General features: G+C 38.2%; 1 protein-coding gene across 1 annotated transcript in view; it reads left to right on the top strand.

Moving 5' to 3' along the window:
• LOC134863739 (protein kinase C-binding protein NELL1-like) overlaps window positions 1–15,912 on the top strand; it is a 210,527-nt gene that overhangs the window by 158,687 nt on the left and 35,928 nt on the right. The window contains exon 14 of the mRNA XM_063882394.1: window positions 3,881–4,003. Within this exon, the coding sequence (XP_063738464.1) occupies window positions 3,881–4,003 (123 nt within the window). The remainder of the gene's footprint in view (window positions 1–3,880; window positions 4,004–15,912) is intronic.

Below are 15,912 nucleotides of genomic sequence, written 5' to 3'. Positions count from 1 at the left end.
GAGCATAATAGGAGACCTTTAATGTAAGAGCCAAGAAGGTCCCTAAGGTCGTTCGACTTGAACTGTGGTGTCATTTTGAAGTTTTGGCACTAAGATACCTCAGAATCGGCCAAATCACTTTGGAAGGTCAGAATAATACCAAAATGTTTGCGCATTGCTTGAACTCGCCGTTGCGCCACCACGTGTGCTCTGGGAGGATTTATTGCTTGTTCAGCTTGGCCGTTTTTCACTAACTCATTATCCATCAGTTCAGCCACTGTACCTGTCTGTTTATACTTCCAAATCTATAATTTAAATTGGCCAGTGGACATTAAACGGCATTAATGAGTGCCAGTGTTTTGATTGTGTTGTTCGCTCCCCCATCAGCTCACAGCCATTAACGGACTGAATATTTAATCACTAACTTCCTCTATTACTCTAACATTAATGTAATCTACATTTTGTATCCCTTCACATAAACTCTCACACATCCCACCAGCACTGTTGACATTCACCTCCACTTTATAGTTCAGCGTGGGGAGGAAATCCTTGGTAAGAGAAAAGCTAAATAATTTCTCGTCATTGCTCGAGGGCTTCATGAGCACCACTCATTAATTAAGGAAAATGTTTTAGTCATGACTCCCTCCAAAGCTTTTGCATATTAATGAGGAGTGTGTTTTAGTGAGTGTGTACCTTGTGAGCGGAGGTAGCCTCAGGCCAGGTCTTGACTGGCACTTAAAGACACAGTTCATGGTTTGATATAAAAGATTGTTGTGCAGTGCAGCGCTGTTGTAAATCCCCGCCGAAGAATCATCAAAGGTTCCCTTTTAATGTATTGTTTATGATCATATAAAATCCTGTTGGATATTTAATTGAAGATGCATTTACTGCTGCTTAATCAGTTTGATAAGCTCAGCAGTAAGAATCAATAAACACGTTGCCAAAAATGAATTCATCTCATATTTAATAGCAACACAGAGATCCATAATTATTCTTTTATGTTCTTTTAATTATGTTCTTTTGAAAAATGGATTAAATTGATATCCTTTTCTGACTTCCACGACTGTGCATAAGCTCATTGCCTCTCATGCAGTTTTGGTGGCCTCAGGTCAACTCGTTAGCAGCCTCATTAGAAGGTTTCGGTGGGGCTCATTAGTGAAACGTGAAGTCTGTGTTGTAGCCATGACGTGTTGATACTGATGAGAGCATGTTGCAGCAGGATGATGGACTGCAGACTTAGGAAACCTGAGTTGACAGAAATCAGTATTAATTATTCCCTATTAATAACATGATAAACTCTAAGTACGACACTTTTTAATTGCACTTAATTAGTATTAGTAACTTATGTATGGTATGTGTACACAACCTTTTCTCTCAAGATATTTGACATTGGAACAAAGATAAAATAAACTATGGCTTAATTTCCTTTATCTGTTTTCGATTCAGGCTCCTGGTAGTGCTGACTCACTGTCATACTGTCATGAATTACTGTGACGCCTCAATAGAACAGAGCCTTAATGTTAGTATTAACACAGCTGCTTTTCTCAATATGACCTAGCAAATTTCTTTAAATAAAAAAGCTTGGATTTTAAGAAATGTTAGCATGAACGCTATGTATCTTGTGCTGCATTTTAGACATATTGAATGCCTCTCTTTCTTCTTAAAGAAGAAGCTTGGGACTTGGCTCTTCCTGTATCAAAAGTGGAGTTAGCACAATTTTGCATTTCAAATAGTAAAAAAAGTTGCACCTAGTTATCTCCAGCCTCAAACTTCACGCACTGGTTGTGTGAACATATACTTTCATATGAAAACATGGCACATTGTTAAAATTCATTGTAAATCCAAGCTGCAAACCTTGATAAGTGCCCATTTCTTAGGCTACAGGGTGTGAGTCCTCAGGGGTACTTAGCTTTTTAAGCCAACCACCGAAGTCTGAGTCAAAGTCAAGGTTATTTAGTAAACATCTGGAGTATCGTAGCTAACCTACTGTGAAATAAACCCCACCTTTTTTCCTTTTACCACGAGGTAGCTGCAAGACAATAAAAGTCAAAAGAGCATCTATAGTACCCAGCACAATACAAAACAATGACCCTGAGCAGCTACAACATACAGTATTGTGTAGTGCACCAGCATGTTATTGAAAGTCAACGTTTCATGATTTAAACGCATTTATGAAACAACTTTATAACGCTGACCTTGCACTGTTTTCTATAATGAAATGGCCTCTCAGTTTGTATGGTTCTTGAATGTATCCAGCCCATGAAGGACTAGTACTTTTAATTCAAGGATCAGGGGGAATGCCAAGATCTGAATCACAAGGCTCTGACATCCTCCTCTTTGTGTTCAGCTGCAGAGAACTTATGTGATACATTAATTACTGTGTGATTGTTTGATCAGTTTGCATCTCTGCAGCCATGTGTAGCCAATAGTTTTTAACTGGCTAATCAGCCATTGCTTACTGCCTTGATATTCAAAATCCGATGTTGTATTGTTTAAATTAGTTATCTTGATAAAAAGTAGCGTAGACAGGAAGTTGCTTCAAGGTCGTAGTCTATTATCTTATACTAACAGACCTCTGATATTGGTCATTTATTCCTCTTTGATATCGGGCTCATGGTTGACTCACATGATGGAAACATTCAGTACAGTGTAAGTTTTCATTTATAGTTCAGTGTTGAATTTCATTAAGCGATAACACACCCCTTACACTACATGGATCTATCCAACTGTAGAGTGGTGCAGTAATGTGTCCTAAAACTCGGAAAAGACTCAGCATTTCACAAATTCAGGTTCCCTTGTCTCAAGGTCAATGGTTTTTTGAACGTGTTTGTGGTAAGAAGCCTGAAATAAAGTCTGTGATTAACCCAAGCTGAAGAGAGAGCTTCACTTTTTGTTCTATAACATGAAAGATGTTCCGCCTTTAGCTTAGTGTTGATGATGGGCAGCCTTGTGACTGTGATCTTGTTAGTTTATAGCATTACGTTAGCTTTTTATTTCTGCCAATTGCATTAACAATTCAAACATCACAAAGTGGTGTTAATATGATGGATTATTTTATTATGCTTTTTGTCAAGGAGCCCTTGCGATGCTAACTTCTGGGTCTGGCTTAAAAAAACACTACATCACTCCACTACTCTATTCACTTTGAGATTTAAGAAGGATTAGAAGGATTGTATAAAAGAGATAACCAAGCTTTGTTTTTATGTGCTTCATGTTGTCAGAAAATCTAAAGTCTGTATCATCATTCGATACTTTAGGGAGGAAACACAAGCAGCCAATGCTGAGAAAACAGTTATTCTGATAATCACGCATTATCTATCTCATCTTTGAGTCCATATTATGCCATTCCCTGAAGTGTTGCCGAGGTATTGGGACACATTGAGACATTATAAGCAAAGCTTTTTTCATAATCATATGTAAACGTTATAATGATCTTCTAGATTGCTTAGAGAATGTTAAGTGTTGAAATATTTCTTGATCTCGTCACACTAGTCCCTAGTATCTGAGCCAACATCATTAGGCTAATTGATACTGATACTAAGCAATCAGTGAGCACACCTGGCATGAATCAGCTGTAGCTCCCAAAAACCCCTGATGGTTTATAAATAAATCTATGCTAGAAAAAGCAGCTGTGTCTTTGTCATTGTTTGAAGTAATTTATTTTAAACTGAATTGGTGTTTGGTAACATGGACGTGAACACAACGTTTATAAAGCTGGTTGTTGGCAGCAGAAAAGCTCAGCTGTGACCTTACATCTTTCGCTACTGAGCTTGTTTACACTCCTCCAACATTTCCTACCTGCTCAGTTCCAAAAAATACAGATTTTTTTTTGCCATGACATCTCCATCTTTTACACAAAAAACATACATGTTTTCTGACTGTGTCACTATCTCTCCCTCAGAGCATGACGATTGTGCCAGCGGCCAAAATGTGTGTGATGAGAACGCCATCTGCACCAACACCATCAGAGGACACCTGTGTACCTGCAAGCCGGGCTACGTGGGCAATGGCACCATCTGCAGAGGTAAGTCCCTGCCCTCCAGACTCACAAATAGACCCCAGACCTGCCTCCACACGCTTTGATTGTGGCTGATCCTCTGCTCCGTAACATCATGGTCTGTCTGGTTCACTCCTCTCTCACAACACCTAACCAGGCAGCAGCTGCCTCAGAGATGATGAAAATTGATTCCTGGGTCGTTTCAGCCTGTTTTTCCACATGTGTGCCTCCTCTCCCTCACTGCACAACCCGCTCCCTGTTGACCTGTCAGCCCGCCCCGATTTGCCCTGAAGTATCATGCAGATGGAGGAAGGATGGGAAACATTTGAGATGTTTTTTGTGAATTATGTCAGGTTGTAGGTGTTGTACATGCAGTGCTTACAGTTGAATAAAATATTTATACAAAAATATCTTATCTCTTTTCAAAGTCCTCCATTCGGCCTGCGGCATGTGTTCTTAGTACACTACAGCCTAATAGGCAAAGACAACCAGCGATTAAAGCAAAGTGGAAAAGTACATCAATCAAAAAGCATTAATAAACCCTGTAACAGATACTTAACATAACTAAATTGACAGTTTTTAAACCAAAAGTGCTATGCAGGTGCTTAATTTGACAAATACAATCTTGTGTTTTTGACTGCCACTGTATCCAGAGCAAAATGCTTACCACATGTAAGGATTAGATAATCTAAGTCTCTTCTTGAGCAAAATTTGTCTTAAAACCGGCCTGCTCCAAACTGAGCTTTGGAACATGTTTAATATGCAACCTGACTTTGTTGCATTAGCTTGTCACAATCGGTGAAGATGTCTTGCCAATATACATTGGCTTTTTGCCCAAAGTGGCCATTTTCACAGGCTGGCCAATTCAGAATTCAGCAACTGTTTGCACATGTTATCTAATGACATATTTACAGCAAGAGTGACTAATTGCTGTTAAATGATTTCCGATTCAGAAAGCTGCTCAGTGATTAACAACTCATTTATCGAACTGTACAACCAAATGATAAATAACAAATCCCAGAAAATTACAATAATGCTTGTTACCCAGTTACATGGAAAAACCCTGTGGGGGCTGGATTTGGCATTTGTTTTTCTAGCGTATTTGTGTGACCCTATGTTGGTGTTGTGCACATTTCTGAAAGGTTGTGTAGCTGTTTCCATGCCCTCTGACATTATGTGAGCATGAGTAAACAATTACAACCTCCAGTTTACGACTCATGTGTCCACTCGGCCGTGTGCTGTATGAACTATATTTACCTCTATATTTGCACTGAAGGATGTCGCAGTGGGACGATGGCTGCAAGTTCAGGGCAGATAAGGGTCCAGAGCCCAAAGTCTGGGGAGACTTGTTAGAGTGTTGGTGGATTCTACGAGCACAGCTCCCTTCTGAGTACAGCAAATATCCCAAGGGTCCATTATCACAGCTGCAGAAATATCCAGGGAACTGGAGTCCCCCTGTCTACCTGAGTAATAACAGCCATGTTTACACTAGGTCCAGCGAGGTGAGGAGAGGGAAAACACAGTGTGCATATCATTTTCTAAAGCTTAATTTTCGGCTAATCAACCACAAGAACTGAAGTGCTATCTTTTTTCGGGAAAGCAAAATTGCACAACACATAACATGTTTTATTCGGGTTGTGTTCTGCGAGTTTGTTATATTTTGGGTCCACTCCCACATTGATAAAATGACAGCAAATCTCTTCTTTTTCTTGTCAATGAAGAGTAATTTATATTATTCAGGTTTGTTTAAGAGCAGATGTTAGATATTTGAGGTCAATCTTTGAGGTGAATTCATTCCAGAAAACACATGTTGCTTTTGACTTTTGTTCAGACCGAAAACTACATACATGTACTATTCATTTGAAAGAATTGTTATATTGTTAATACATTTTATGATAGATTCAGTTTTGAAAGATGTTATTGAAGCTAAACTCGAATAGATGTACAGGTTAACGATTCAAAACAATCAGAACTGAAGCTTTAAAAGCTGTTTTTGAGTAAACAATCTTTAAATTCCTGATTTAGTGACAGTTCTTGGTGTAATTAGATTTGTTTCTACTTTTCAAAAACTCCTATAGCACAATACACTTGCATAAAAAGTCAAACCTCTCAAATTTAGTTTTTTTTAAAGAAAGTGAAATTGTGCACCTTTTTATTTAAATTGAAATAAAAATAAGTAGTGAAATCTTTAATAAGAAACTCGCCAAGCAATCAATTACTGAAAAAACGAGGGTTGATTTGCAGCGCTGCTCATGTCTAGTGCTCAATTTGTAAGTAGAGAGATCCCATGAGTTTGCGAGAAGCCCTTTTATGTAATTTTCGTGACTGTGTGATTATGCTTGGCTGCCATCCAACAGAGGAGACTATCATTAAGCTTGAGTCGGCCTTGATTTTCGGAACTGTTAAAAAATGATTTCAATTACTATCAGCTAAATATGCTGCATCATGGGATGTCAGTTGCTGTGCAGGAACCAACATCACCAGATGAAATAAGTCAATAAATGCCACATTGCTGGTTTCATCAAAACAAATACTGCAGATTGTCAAGCTGCATCCTCCGTAAAAAGTCATTTTGTGTTTAGTTTTTTTTAATTCTGTTAACTTTCCTAAATCTCTAGTAGTTAAACAACCAGCTGATTAAATTCCAAATCTAATTTCGAAATCGCAATATACTGCAAGTCACTGATTGTTGGGCAAAGCATATTTTGAGATATTTTGATAATCCTTTATCTTCATTAACAGAGGTAAAAATGAAAACATGATTACATTTGACCCTGCCATGTTCCACCATGATTTCTATCTCATTAAGTGCTGTTCTGCATCTGCACTGCCGCTTATCCCCGTGACAACTAATGATGTTGTAATTAGAAGGACAGCGCAGAGGAAGGCATGTCAGTCATACCAATGATTAGCGAAATGTCGAGATAGATGGAGAGAGATTCAAACAGGAGTGAAGGATTGAGAAAAGCAAGACAGAAAGTAAATGCAGAATGCTCTTATTTGAAAGAGGCACAGAACAACAGGATATGGAAAAAGAAGCAGGTGTGTGTAGCAGCACCGATCCACCTCTATCTTCTGTAACACAGGCATTAGGATGGGCGGCAGGTGGGAAGCAGGTCTAGGGAGAGATCAATGCAATTTGCAAAGTCCCTTCCACACAATTCCTGCCTTTGGATTGTTTCCAGATGTTTGCTACACATCCGCACACACTTACACATCCTTGCAGACAAGATAGTACCACTACTTTTTTGCTACACCCTGAATGTCTGACACAATAGAAATGTATGGCATATCAGCTACAGAGGAGGATACCTCAAAAAAATGTTTAGGACACTAATTAAATACAAATTCATAGAAATGACTAAATGTGTTGGAGAAGTTCTCCACCCATAATGATGTTGGAATAAAATGTATATAATATAATAATTATCTTATATTATCTGGTCTAATATTTTTATAAAACCAGTGTGAAGTGCTTTTACAAAATAGCATTAAATACAACTACAAAATACACAAAATAGGAACAAAAACAAGCGATAAGTATTACACAGTATGTGATCTGAACATGAGAACAGTGAGAATAAGCACTCATGTTGGGCCATGAGGTTTTAATCCTTCCCACAGGAGTTAGATGAGGTCAGGTCAGGGTTTGGTGTTGGCCAATCAAGACACTCAACTCATGACGGTGTCAAACCTACTCACTGATGATATTTGTCAAAAGCAGCTGAGAGGAAATTCTATACTTTTTAATAATGTCATTAAAACTTCCTAGGTCTTACCTTTTCTATTCTTGCCAATTAGTATTATGCAAGCAGGGAGTTGGAGGAATGTGCCTCTATGTTCCCCTCCCCCAGAGATCTCATTACTGTGTGATGGCGACAGTGTTGGCCAATCGACCTGTGCCTCCCATCTCATTCCCCTCATACATCACCGCGGCCCTCTCAGGAATAGGGGAATTAGTCTGAGTGTGACTGCAGCTCTACAGCCTATCCCTGCTAATGTTAATAAGGTGAGAAAAGTGTCTTTGGCCAGCCTTAAGCAATGAATCCAGAGTAGAACAGGCAAAATTGTGGTTTTGAGTCAAAGAAGGGTCTGTTTAACTTGACGTGTTAAAAGCTAAATAGGTGATGAGTGCCCTTGAGTAATAACGCTTTATTTCCTGTGAAAGCAAACCTGCAAATTCCAATGCAACATGCAAATTGGTTTAGAAAGAGAGTACCTTTTATTTGCAAACGTATAATTTGACCTTTTGGTCTTCTTTGACACAGAGGTTAACAAAGACGGCTGCAGAAGTGGCCTTGCAGACTCAATGGCTTTAATGTTCTGAATCTCTCTTTCATAATATTTTTATTTTATCATGAAATATTGTTCCATAATATACTTTCCGGAACCATTTCTTTTACGTTAAGTGAATACCTTAGTAAATATCTTACATTTTTCCTGATTTTTTCTCAACAACCCACAAACATTGGTGCTTCAATTTTCTTGTTAAGCAGGTCTAAGTGCTTATTCACTGAAAATATATTGCAAATTATCTTGGATAACGGCTGACCTCTCTCACCTCACATCTCATTCCTATTACAGCAGAGTAATTATGGATGAGATTTTTGCTACTGCGATGCAATTTCCCTTCATCACTGTTAACATCAATCAGCTGCTGATATAATACAAACGGGCCTCACTGCTGTTGTAGTGGCTCGTATTTTTCAGCCCTTATTGTTGAAAGGCACAATTTAAAGTTGCAATTAACGATATTTAGTTTAAAATGTGTGTATTCATCACTAGAGATTTTGAGCCCAAGAAAGGGTCTCCATTATCCAGTAATAAGCATTTTTTAACAGGAAGGTCAGATGAAGTCAGATGTACGTATAATGTCAGGTTAAAAAGTTATCTCCCAGCACAGTTGGAATTCTAAAGTATGAATGCTTAAATTAAGTTTTCACTAATCCTTCAATTCAAAAGAGGTTCAATGCCTTTCAACCTCAACAACATTTTTCTTCTACCCTGTTCCAAAATCGTACACACTGAAATGGAGAAATCCAGCTTGTTACTGATAATCACATACATAGCTTCAAATGTAACTCCATATCTGTCTGTAACTCCGGTCCTAGCAGGCTTGTTGTTTGCTTCTTGTCCGCCTGCTGTGACCGGTCTGATTGCAGGGGACGCATTAAGAAAGCCCTCCATCTCAAGAGCCCATTTCACTCCTATTGATTGTCTGGTCCGACTGGAAGTGAGAAGAAATGGGGGGTTCAGACTCCATCCACCTTTTCTTACCTTTTCTTCCCACCTTTCCTTTTGTATTGCAATTCCCCTGGGGAGATGAAAATGCGACCATTATGCCATCTCCCTTCGAGCACAATAAATAAGCCACTATAGTTCAAACGGGGCACGGCCAAAGATTATAGATCAGCATTGTTCCCGCTGCCAGCCTAATGATCAGCGGCCTTTTGCAAAGGCTTTGTCGGCGGCAGAATGAGTGAGCTAATCTTGTTAATGGTCCGTTTCATTCCCTAGGACTGGTTTGTATAGACAAAGCGGTTTTAAATAGAGAGGATTAGAGTAGCAAGTCTAAACAGTGACGCAGAGGACAAAGGCATTGACTCGTACTTTTCTCATCTAGCTATCGGAGCTACTCACAGAGGAACCATGTTGCAACCAGTTAACAGCGAGCAATGAAACCTAGGCTAATGTATTCTGGTAAAAGGAGAAAGGGGGGTGTTTGCTGCAGGGAGGGTAAAAGAGAAATGAGAGAGAGAGTTGGGGGTGGAGTGTTTGATTCAACCCTCATTTCCCCTACAAGTGTGAAGCATTTAATTTTCTGTTTACATAATTATTGCTCCCCTTCATCCCTTTTTGATAGGAACAACACATTTAGCTGCTTCTCGCCTGTGTAGTTTTGTGCTAGAGGGCATAGTGTTTTACAACATTTAATTGGGTGAATACCGCAGTATCTGAAGCTATGATTAATTGCAAATGTGGGGAAAAAATGTACCAAGATGAAAAAAAAAGCACTACTTGTTTTTGAAGCTTTGTAGCAATTATCATATGAGGCAATTATTTTAGTCTGTGCCCTGCTGTTAGATGTAGCTGCAGCAAAGAGAAAAATCATCTCTTGCATTCAGCTCCATCACATGCACTCTTGTAATGTATTGTAATGGACCAAGCGGAAAGAAAATAACATGGTGTCCTCATTCCATCTTATCTGCAGTGGGTTTTTTTTCTGTTCAATCAGTCTTGTGTCAGCGCTATATTAAATCTGTGGAAATAATTCTCTTTGTTTAACATAGAGATGCTTGTTAGTGATGCAGTGTGATACAGAGGATGGAGAAAAATGAATAATAAAAACTCTACAAAGCCAAAACTTATAGAAATATCTAATGTACTGCTCAGAGCTGTAAATGAAATGAAAACACCTGACTTGGACTTGAGACCTATACCTATAAGGGCCCTATTATAGTTTTGGCCCTTCCCTGTAGTGTGTTACTGCATATAGGGTTTTTTTTGCATGTAAATGGTCTGCAAAAGCTAAAATCCCAAAGTTGCGTTAAGAGGGAGTTTCTCTCTCCTGAAAGGCCTCCATTGGACTCCCTTGTTTACTTCCGTAACATGATGACTTCACAATGTAACACTCACGCTTCTATTAGCTAGCGCTCCAACACATTGTATGTGAGAGGCTAAAGGGCATAATGTCTCTGTTAACCGTTAACCAATCACAACAGAGCCGTTCAGCTAATCAATCACAGCAGACTTGGCTCTGGTTTTAGACAGAGGGTGTTAAGAGGTGCTGCAGCACAGGAAGTATGAAAAAAGTAAAGAGCTTTTTGAACTTTAAAGACCACAGCAGAGGCACAATATACAAATATGACCCTGAAAATGAGCATACTATGTGATGACTGTCACTCAACTTTTTAAGATTAGAGTATTCTTAAAAAAATACTTCTTAAACATAGTACTGCAACTGTTTCTAATATAACACGTTTTCTGAGTCATTGGGGAGTAAAGAAACAAATGCAAAACATTTTTCAAAGCCGTGCAGGGACATCAAGGTCTACTGAGGAATGTGTTTGAAGACCACACTGACTGAGTCAGAATTAGCTCTTATCTTCCAGAGTGTGTGTGATTTGGTTTTAAATATGTTCGTATCAGAGTTTTATGGTTCCATTGACCTTTTTCTCTTGCTCTCTGTGTCTGTTTTTTGTTCGTAGCATTAGCGTGAATGTGAGACAGGAATGGTTGTGATTGGCCACTTGATTGTTTGGGGAGAGAGAGGGGATGACACGTGGCACATGGCTCTGGGCTGGATTCAAACCCAGGTCCTCGCTGTAAGACGGCCCCCCATCTCCATCAAGATGCTTTCTAAGACAGACACACATATTGGTTAAAGCAACATAGGTGTTTGTAATAGGACATAGATTTAAACCTACTTTAATTTAAAACGTATTTATTTGAGTATAAATATAACTATCTATTTTGATACAATACATTACATTTGTATGAGGCTGTAAATCAATCTTTTAGTAGATAGTATGGTGTGCATTGGAAATTCCTCTTTTAGGGGTGTGCCTTTGGGACTAAAAAGTTTGAAAACCTCTACATGGTGTAAAGAAATGTTTTGTTGCTAGGGGGTTTATGAAACGTGTTGCAGCAGAGTTCAGGCAGTGAAGAGGCAACTACTATTCTAGCTGTTATTGACACCTTGAAACTAGTTTGCCATTTAGAGCTGAACCTGTGAAGAAGTGAGAACCCCAGATTCTGTTTCATCCCTGCATTTAGTGGCAATTAGAATAACTGAATTTTGTAGCACTCTCACACTCCGACTAATTGTTGCGTTGGAACGCTTCCTCTGAAATAGACTGTTCCACAGAAAAAGAGCAGTGTTTAATAAATGACATACTTCAGAAAAAGCCAGCACTAATTTCAGTTACTCAAAAGACAGCCTCAGTTAATGCTGAACATCAATGACATATTATTTAAAATAAATTGGATTCTTGTAAATATCACTGACATTACATTGAACACAAACAAAACTATAGTCACATTTCTTAGACTTTATGCAAGATACAATATGATTTGCTGTTATCACTAAAGCATTATCTGGGTGTTGCCATTAAAAGGGAAAGACCTGCAATGTCTTAACACAGAAATCCACTTTATGTTTTATCAAATTAGCATATTGCTGCTTAGAATAAACATTGAAGCATATATCACATTGGAAAAAAGCATTTGAGAGTAGTCATCAGTTTCAGTTTGTATGCAGTAATGCTTCTCCCCATTTGCAATGTAATAGCTTCAGAGTAGGCTGTGTTTATTACGAATTATTGAGATCCATAAGTTAGTTTAGTCATGTCACAACTTTTACCTGCTACAGTATTTGTATTTGCCCTAATATGAACAACTGTAATACATTGGATATTTGTTGTGAAGATAAATAATGCATTAGTTCATCGTTTGATAAAGTTGTGTGCAAATTCTCATGTTAGCTTAATTTCTCTCTTGTCCAATCGACTGAAAATTGAAGGAAAATTGTTTTTCCTCAGAACCAGATCTTTTACCCTTGTAACTCTGTTGAATTATGGGTGATTTAATTTGCAACCTGCAAGAAAAGCATAAAGAAATACACCTTCGACAGAGCTGTGGTGTAACAAAAAAAAAGGGATTTCGACCAGGACTGAAAAACACAAAGCCCAGAGGCTCCGGTCTCCAAAACACTTTAGTTCAGATCTCTGGGCCCTGACTGATTTATGGCAGGCTTCAGGCGGCACTCACACACACACACACACACACACACACACACACACACACACACACACACACACACATGCACACACACACACTCACAAACATAAATAACCAAAGGAAAAACTTTAAGAAAACGCCTTGAAACTTAAGCTGGTGTGGTCCAGTAAGGTGTATTTACAGCCATTGCTGGTTCTGTTCTTGATCTCATACTTCACCCCGCCATTTAAACTCATGGGAAACATGCACTTCAGCTTTGAATTATAAAGGGAAACATGATCCATACACTACTTCTGTTAAAATAAAAATTGATATTGTCTTTGGAAAAAAGAGGAGCGTATTTACATTCCTCTTCTTTTGAGTTACTTTATGAGTGACAACATTGAGACTTGACAATAAAATCATGAACGTGTTTCAGATCCAAGCAACACAAATGGGTTTTGACTGACTTGAGACTTGAAAGAAGAAACATTCAAGAAGAAAGTCCTGAGCTGCAATTAGTGTCAAAATAGTACTCCTTCGCGGTATAATAACTCAGCCTAATCAAAACACACAGACATATTATGTCGTATGGATACAATAAATGGGATGTTGTGGCTCAGATCTTCTTTTTGAATAAACGTCAAAAGATTTCCTAAGATATGATAGAATAAAAGTGTTCTCGATAAATCCATATCTGTTTTAAATAATACTAAGTGCCAAAAATATTTACACATTTAGGCTTAAACTTTGAGATGGGATCACACCAGCCTTAACACCAAATCTGGAAATTCACGTGACTCTTTCGCGACACAGCTGTCTACTGTCTGTCTTTCTGTCTCTGCAAAAGCAGTACAGCACATTTTTCACATTGAAAGATAATTAGATGTGACATGTACATGGAGGACATTGACTTCAGACGTAAGGGATCTGGCCTAAGGACTTAACTCTCCACATGTAAACATTCAGCCAGAAATTAGAAGGGACAGAAAGAGAACCAAATAAATATAATCCAATTATTCCTAATAATATGATGGATAAATAGGTAAAATAACAGATATTTCAATGTTTAATGGTACCATTCAAATTCTTCTCTACACTTCTAGTGCTGTGGATGTTTTTGACCTCTTCAGACTTTTTTTTACTTTTCTGTGTGACTTGGAAGTAAGTGGAGTAGTGCCAGAAATCCCCATTCTGCTACAGACCAAGTCTTTAAAACATATAACCAGCATATTAATTATGATGTGTTTTTAGTATTTAATTAAACCACCTAACGGTACATTGAATAAGTAAGATTAGTTCTGCTGCAGCCGGCTACAAACTACTGCGTCAATAATATTAATCATAATTTAAATTATGTAATTTGTTTAAAGCTACACTGACAGGGACTATATTGGCAGCACAGTGAGTTGTTTCATTACTACAACAATAATTTGAGAACCTACTTTTAAACTTTTATTCCCTTTAAAGATATGAATACGTTATTGTATACTGCCTTGTTAGCCCTAATTTATCAGAGTGGTGTAGCTTGCAAGGCTAAAATGTAAAACTATAGGTCACAGAGGTAGAAACACAGGTAAATGTGTGAGAAGTTTGAGTGTTTGACAAAGTGAAAGAAGCAGCCATCTCCTGAGAGAGAGATGTGGAGCTTTCTGTTCTCTTCAACAGCCTTTAATCCTGGCTGCTGCTCCTCCTGATGGGGCTTCCACCTGCATGAGAGACTTATAAATGCACACATGCATATCCAACTCCACTTTAAAACCCGCAGCCTCTTTTAATGCAGATTTCCCAGCTGTCACTTCCATCATCTTTCCTCTCTCCTTCTCTTATCTTCCTTCTATATCCCACCTCTTATCTGTCCTCTTCAATGTGCTGTCTTTCTGTGACAGCTCTAGTATTCAAAGACATATTTTTTAGACTTTATATCTTGCCTTATTCTCTGTAATGGAAGGACTTACTGCTATATATATATATATATATATATATATATATATATATATATTACTGAGATATACTATAGCTCATTCCTATCAGCCGCAGGTCAGGACAGGCACCACAATGATGTGAGGCATTTAAAGATTGCAAGGGGTACGTTTAAAAAAAAAAAAAATACAATTCATTAATTTAACAATACAATAGCCTTGGCAATGCTGAATAAAAACACCATTAGGGTGATTGTTTCATATCAGAGTCATGTGTAATTCGCCCAATTTGATGTGTTATAGATATACAAAGCTCAAACAGAGGGGGCAAAAAATACATCTGAAGTCCCCGTGTGGCTGGGCCCACAAAAGATGCAGGTATAACTGCAGTTTCCTTGTTCTTCTAAATGTTTTAAAGGTTTGTTTAAACATGGCTTTGCCAAATTACCTGAAACCCTTATTGGGAAATGAAAACACACATATGTACCACACATATCAAAAACATAATCTGCAAAATAGCTTTTTGGCTAATGTTCTAACTGTTGTCTAACTTTATTGCCATCTCAGTTGTGTGATAAAGCTGGTGAGGAATCCCGGTCTAGCGTTATCACTTTTCCCAGCATGTGCTCATTGAACTTATTAGAATGATGGCCAATACACTTACACAAGCCTTGGGTTTATTGTTTCACAGTTAAACAATCCAGAACTTTATTTATTAATATCAATAAATGTCCCGAGAGAAGAGAAGCTTGTTTATTATAAGCTATTGTAAGTATTTGTAGATGACAGAGCACATTTCGCCCAAAAACTTATATGCATAAAAAAACGAAAACGTCCAGTCCATACAGTTTCAGTTTATCCAACTTTAATAATACCTTTAAAATAATAATCTGACCTTTTAGATTTATTCTTGTTGTAGAAACCCGTGGATAAAAACTGGATTTCTCCCTCTAGCTAGAAATGTCACATTTGAATCCAATTGAAGACAAAATGATTGTTTAGCTCTGGGATCAACATCTTTTCAACACTGTCTCCGTCATAAAATCAAATTCACATCATGGCCCGATGTGATGAGTATCTCTCCTCCAGACAGCAGCAGTATGGCTCATGGGTGTTTCCAGCACTGCAAATCTCGCCTCTCAACAGCCAACTTCATCTTATCAGTGAAACAGCAGAGGTTGGACAGTACACTGTGCCTACCTGTGTGTCTCAGTAATGCATTCAGATAGAAGGAGTCTCCAGTCCTGCACCACCCTTTGTTATGAAAGCTCCTCACATCCAGCTGCCAAGGGCGTC

This window comes from Eleginops maclovinus, chromosome 4, assembly GCF_036324505.1.
Source record: "Eleginops maclovinus isolate JMC-PN-2008 ecotype Puerto Natales chromosome 4, JC_Emac_rtc_rv5, whole genome shotgun sequence".
Taxonomy (NCBI): Eukaryota; Metazoa; Chordata; class Actinopteri; order Perciformes; family Eleginopidae; genus Eleginops; species Eleginops maclovinus.
The sequence above is the reverse complement of the archived record's forward strand: the minus strand, read 5'-3'. Positions and strand labels throughout refer to the sequence as shown.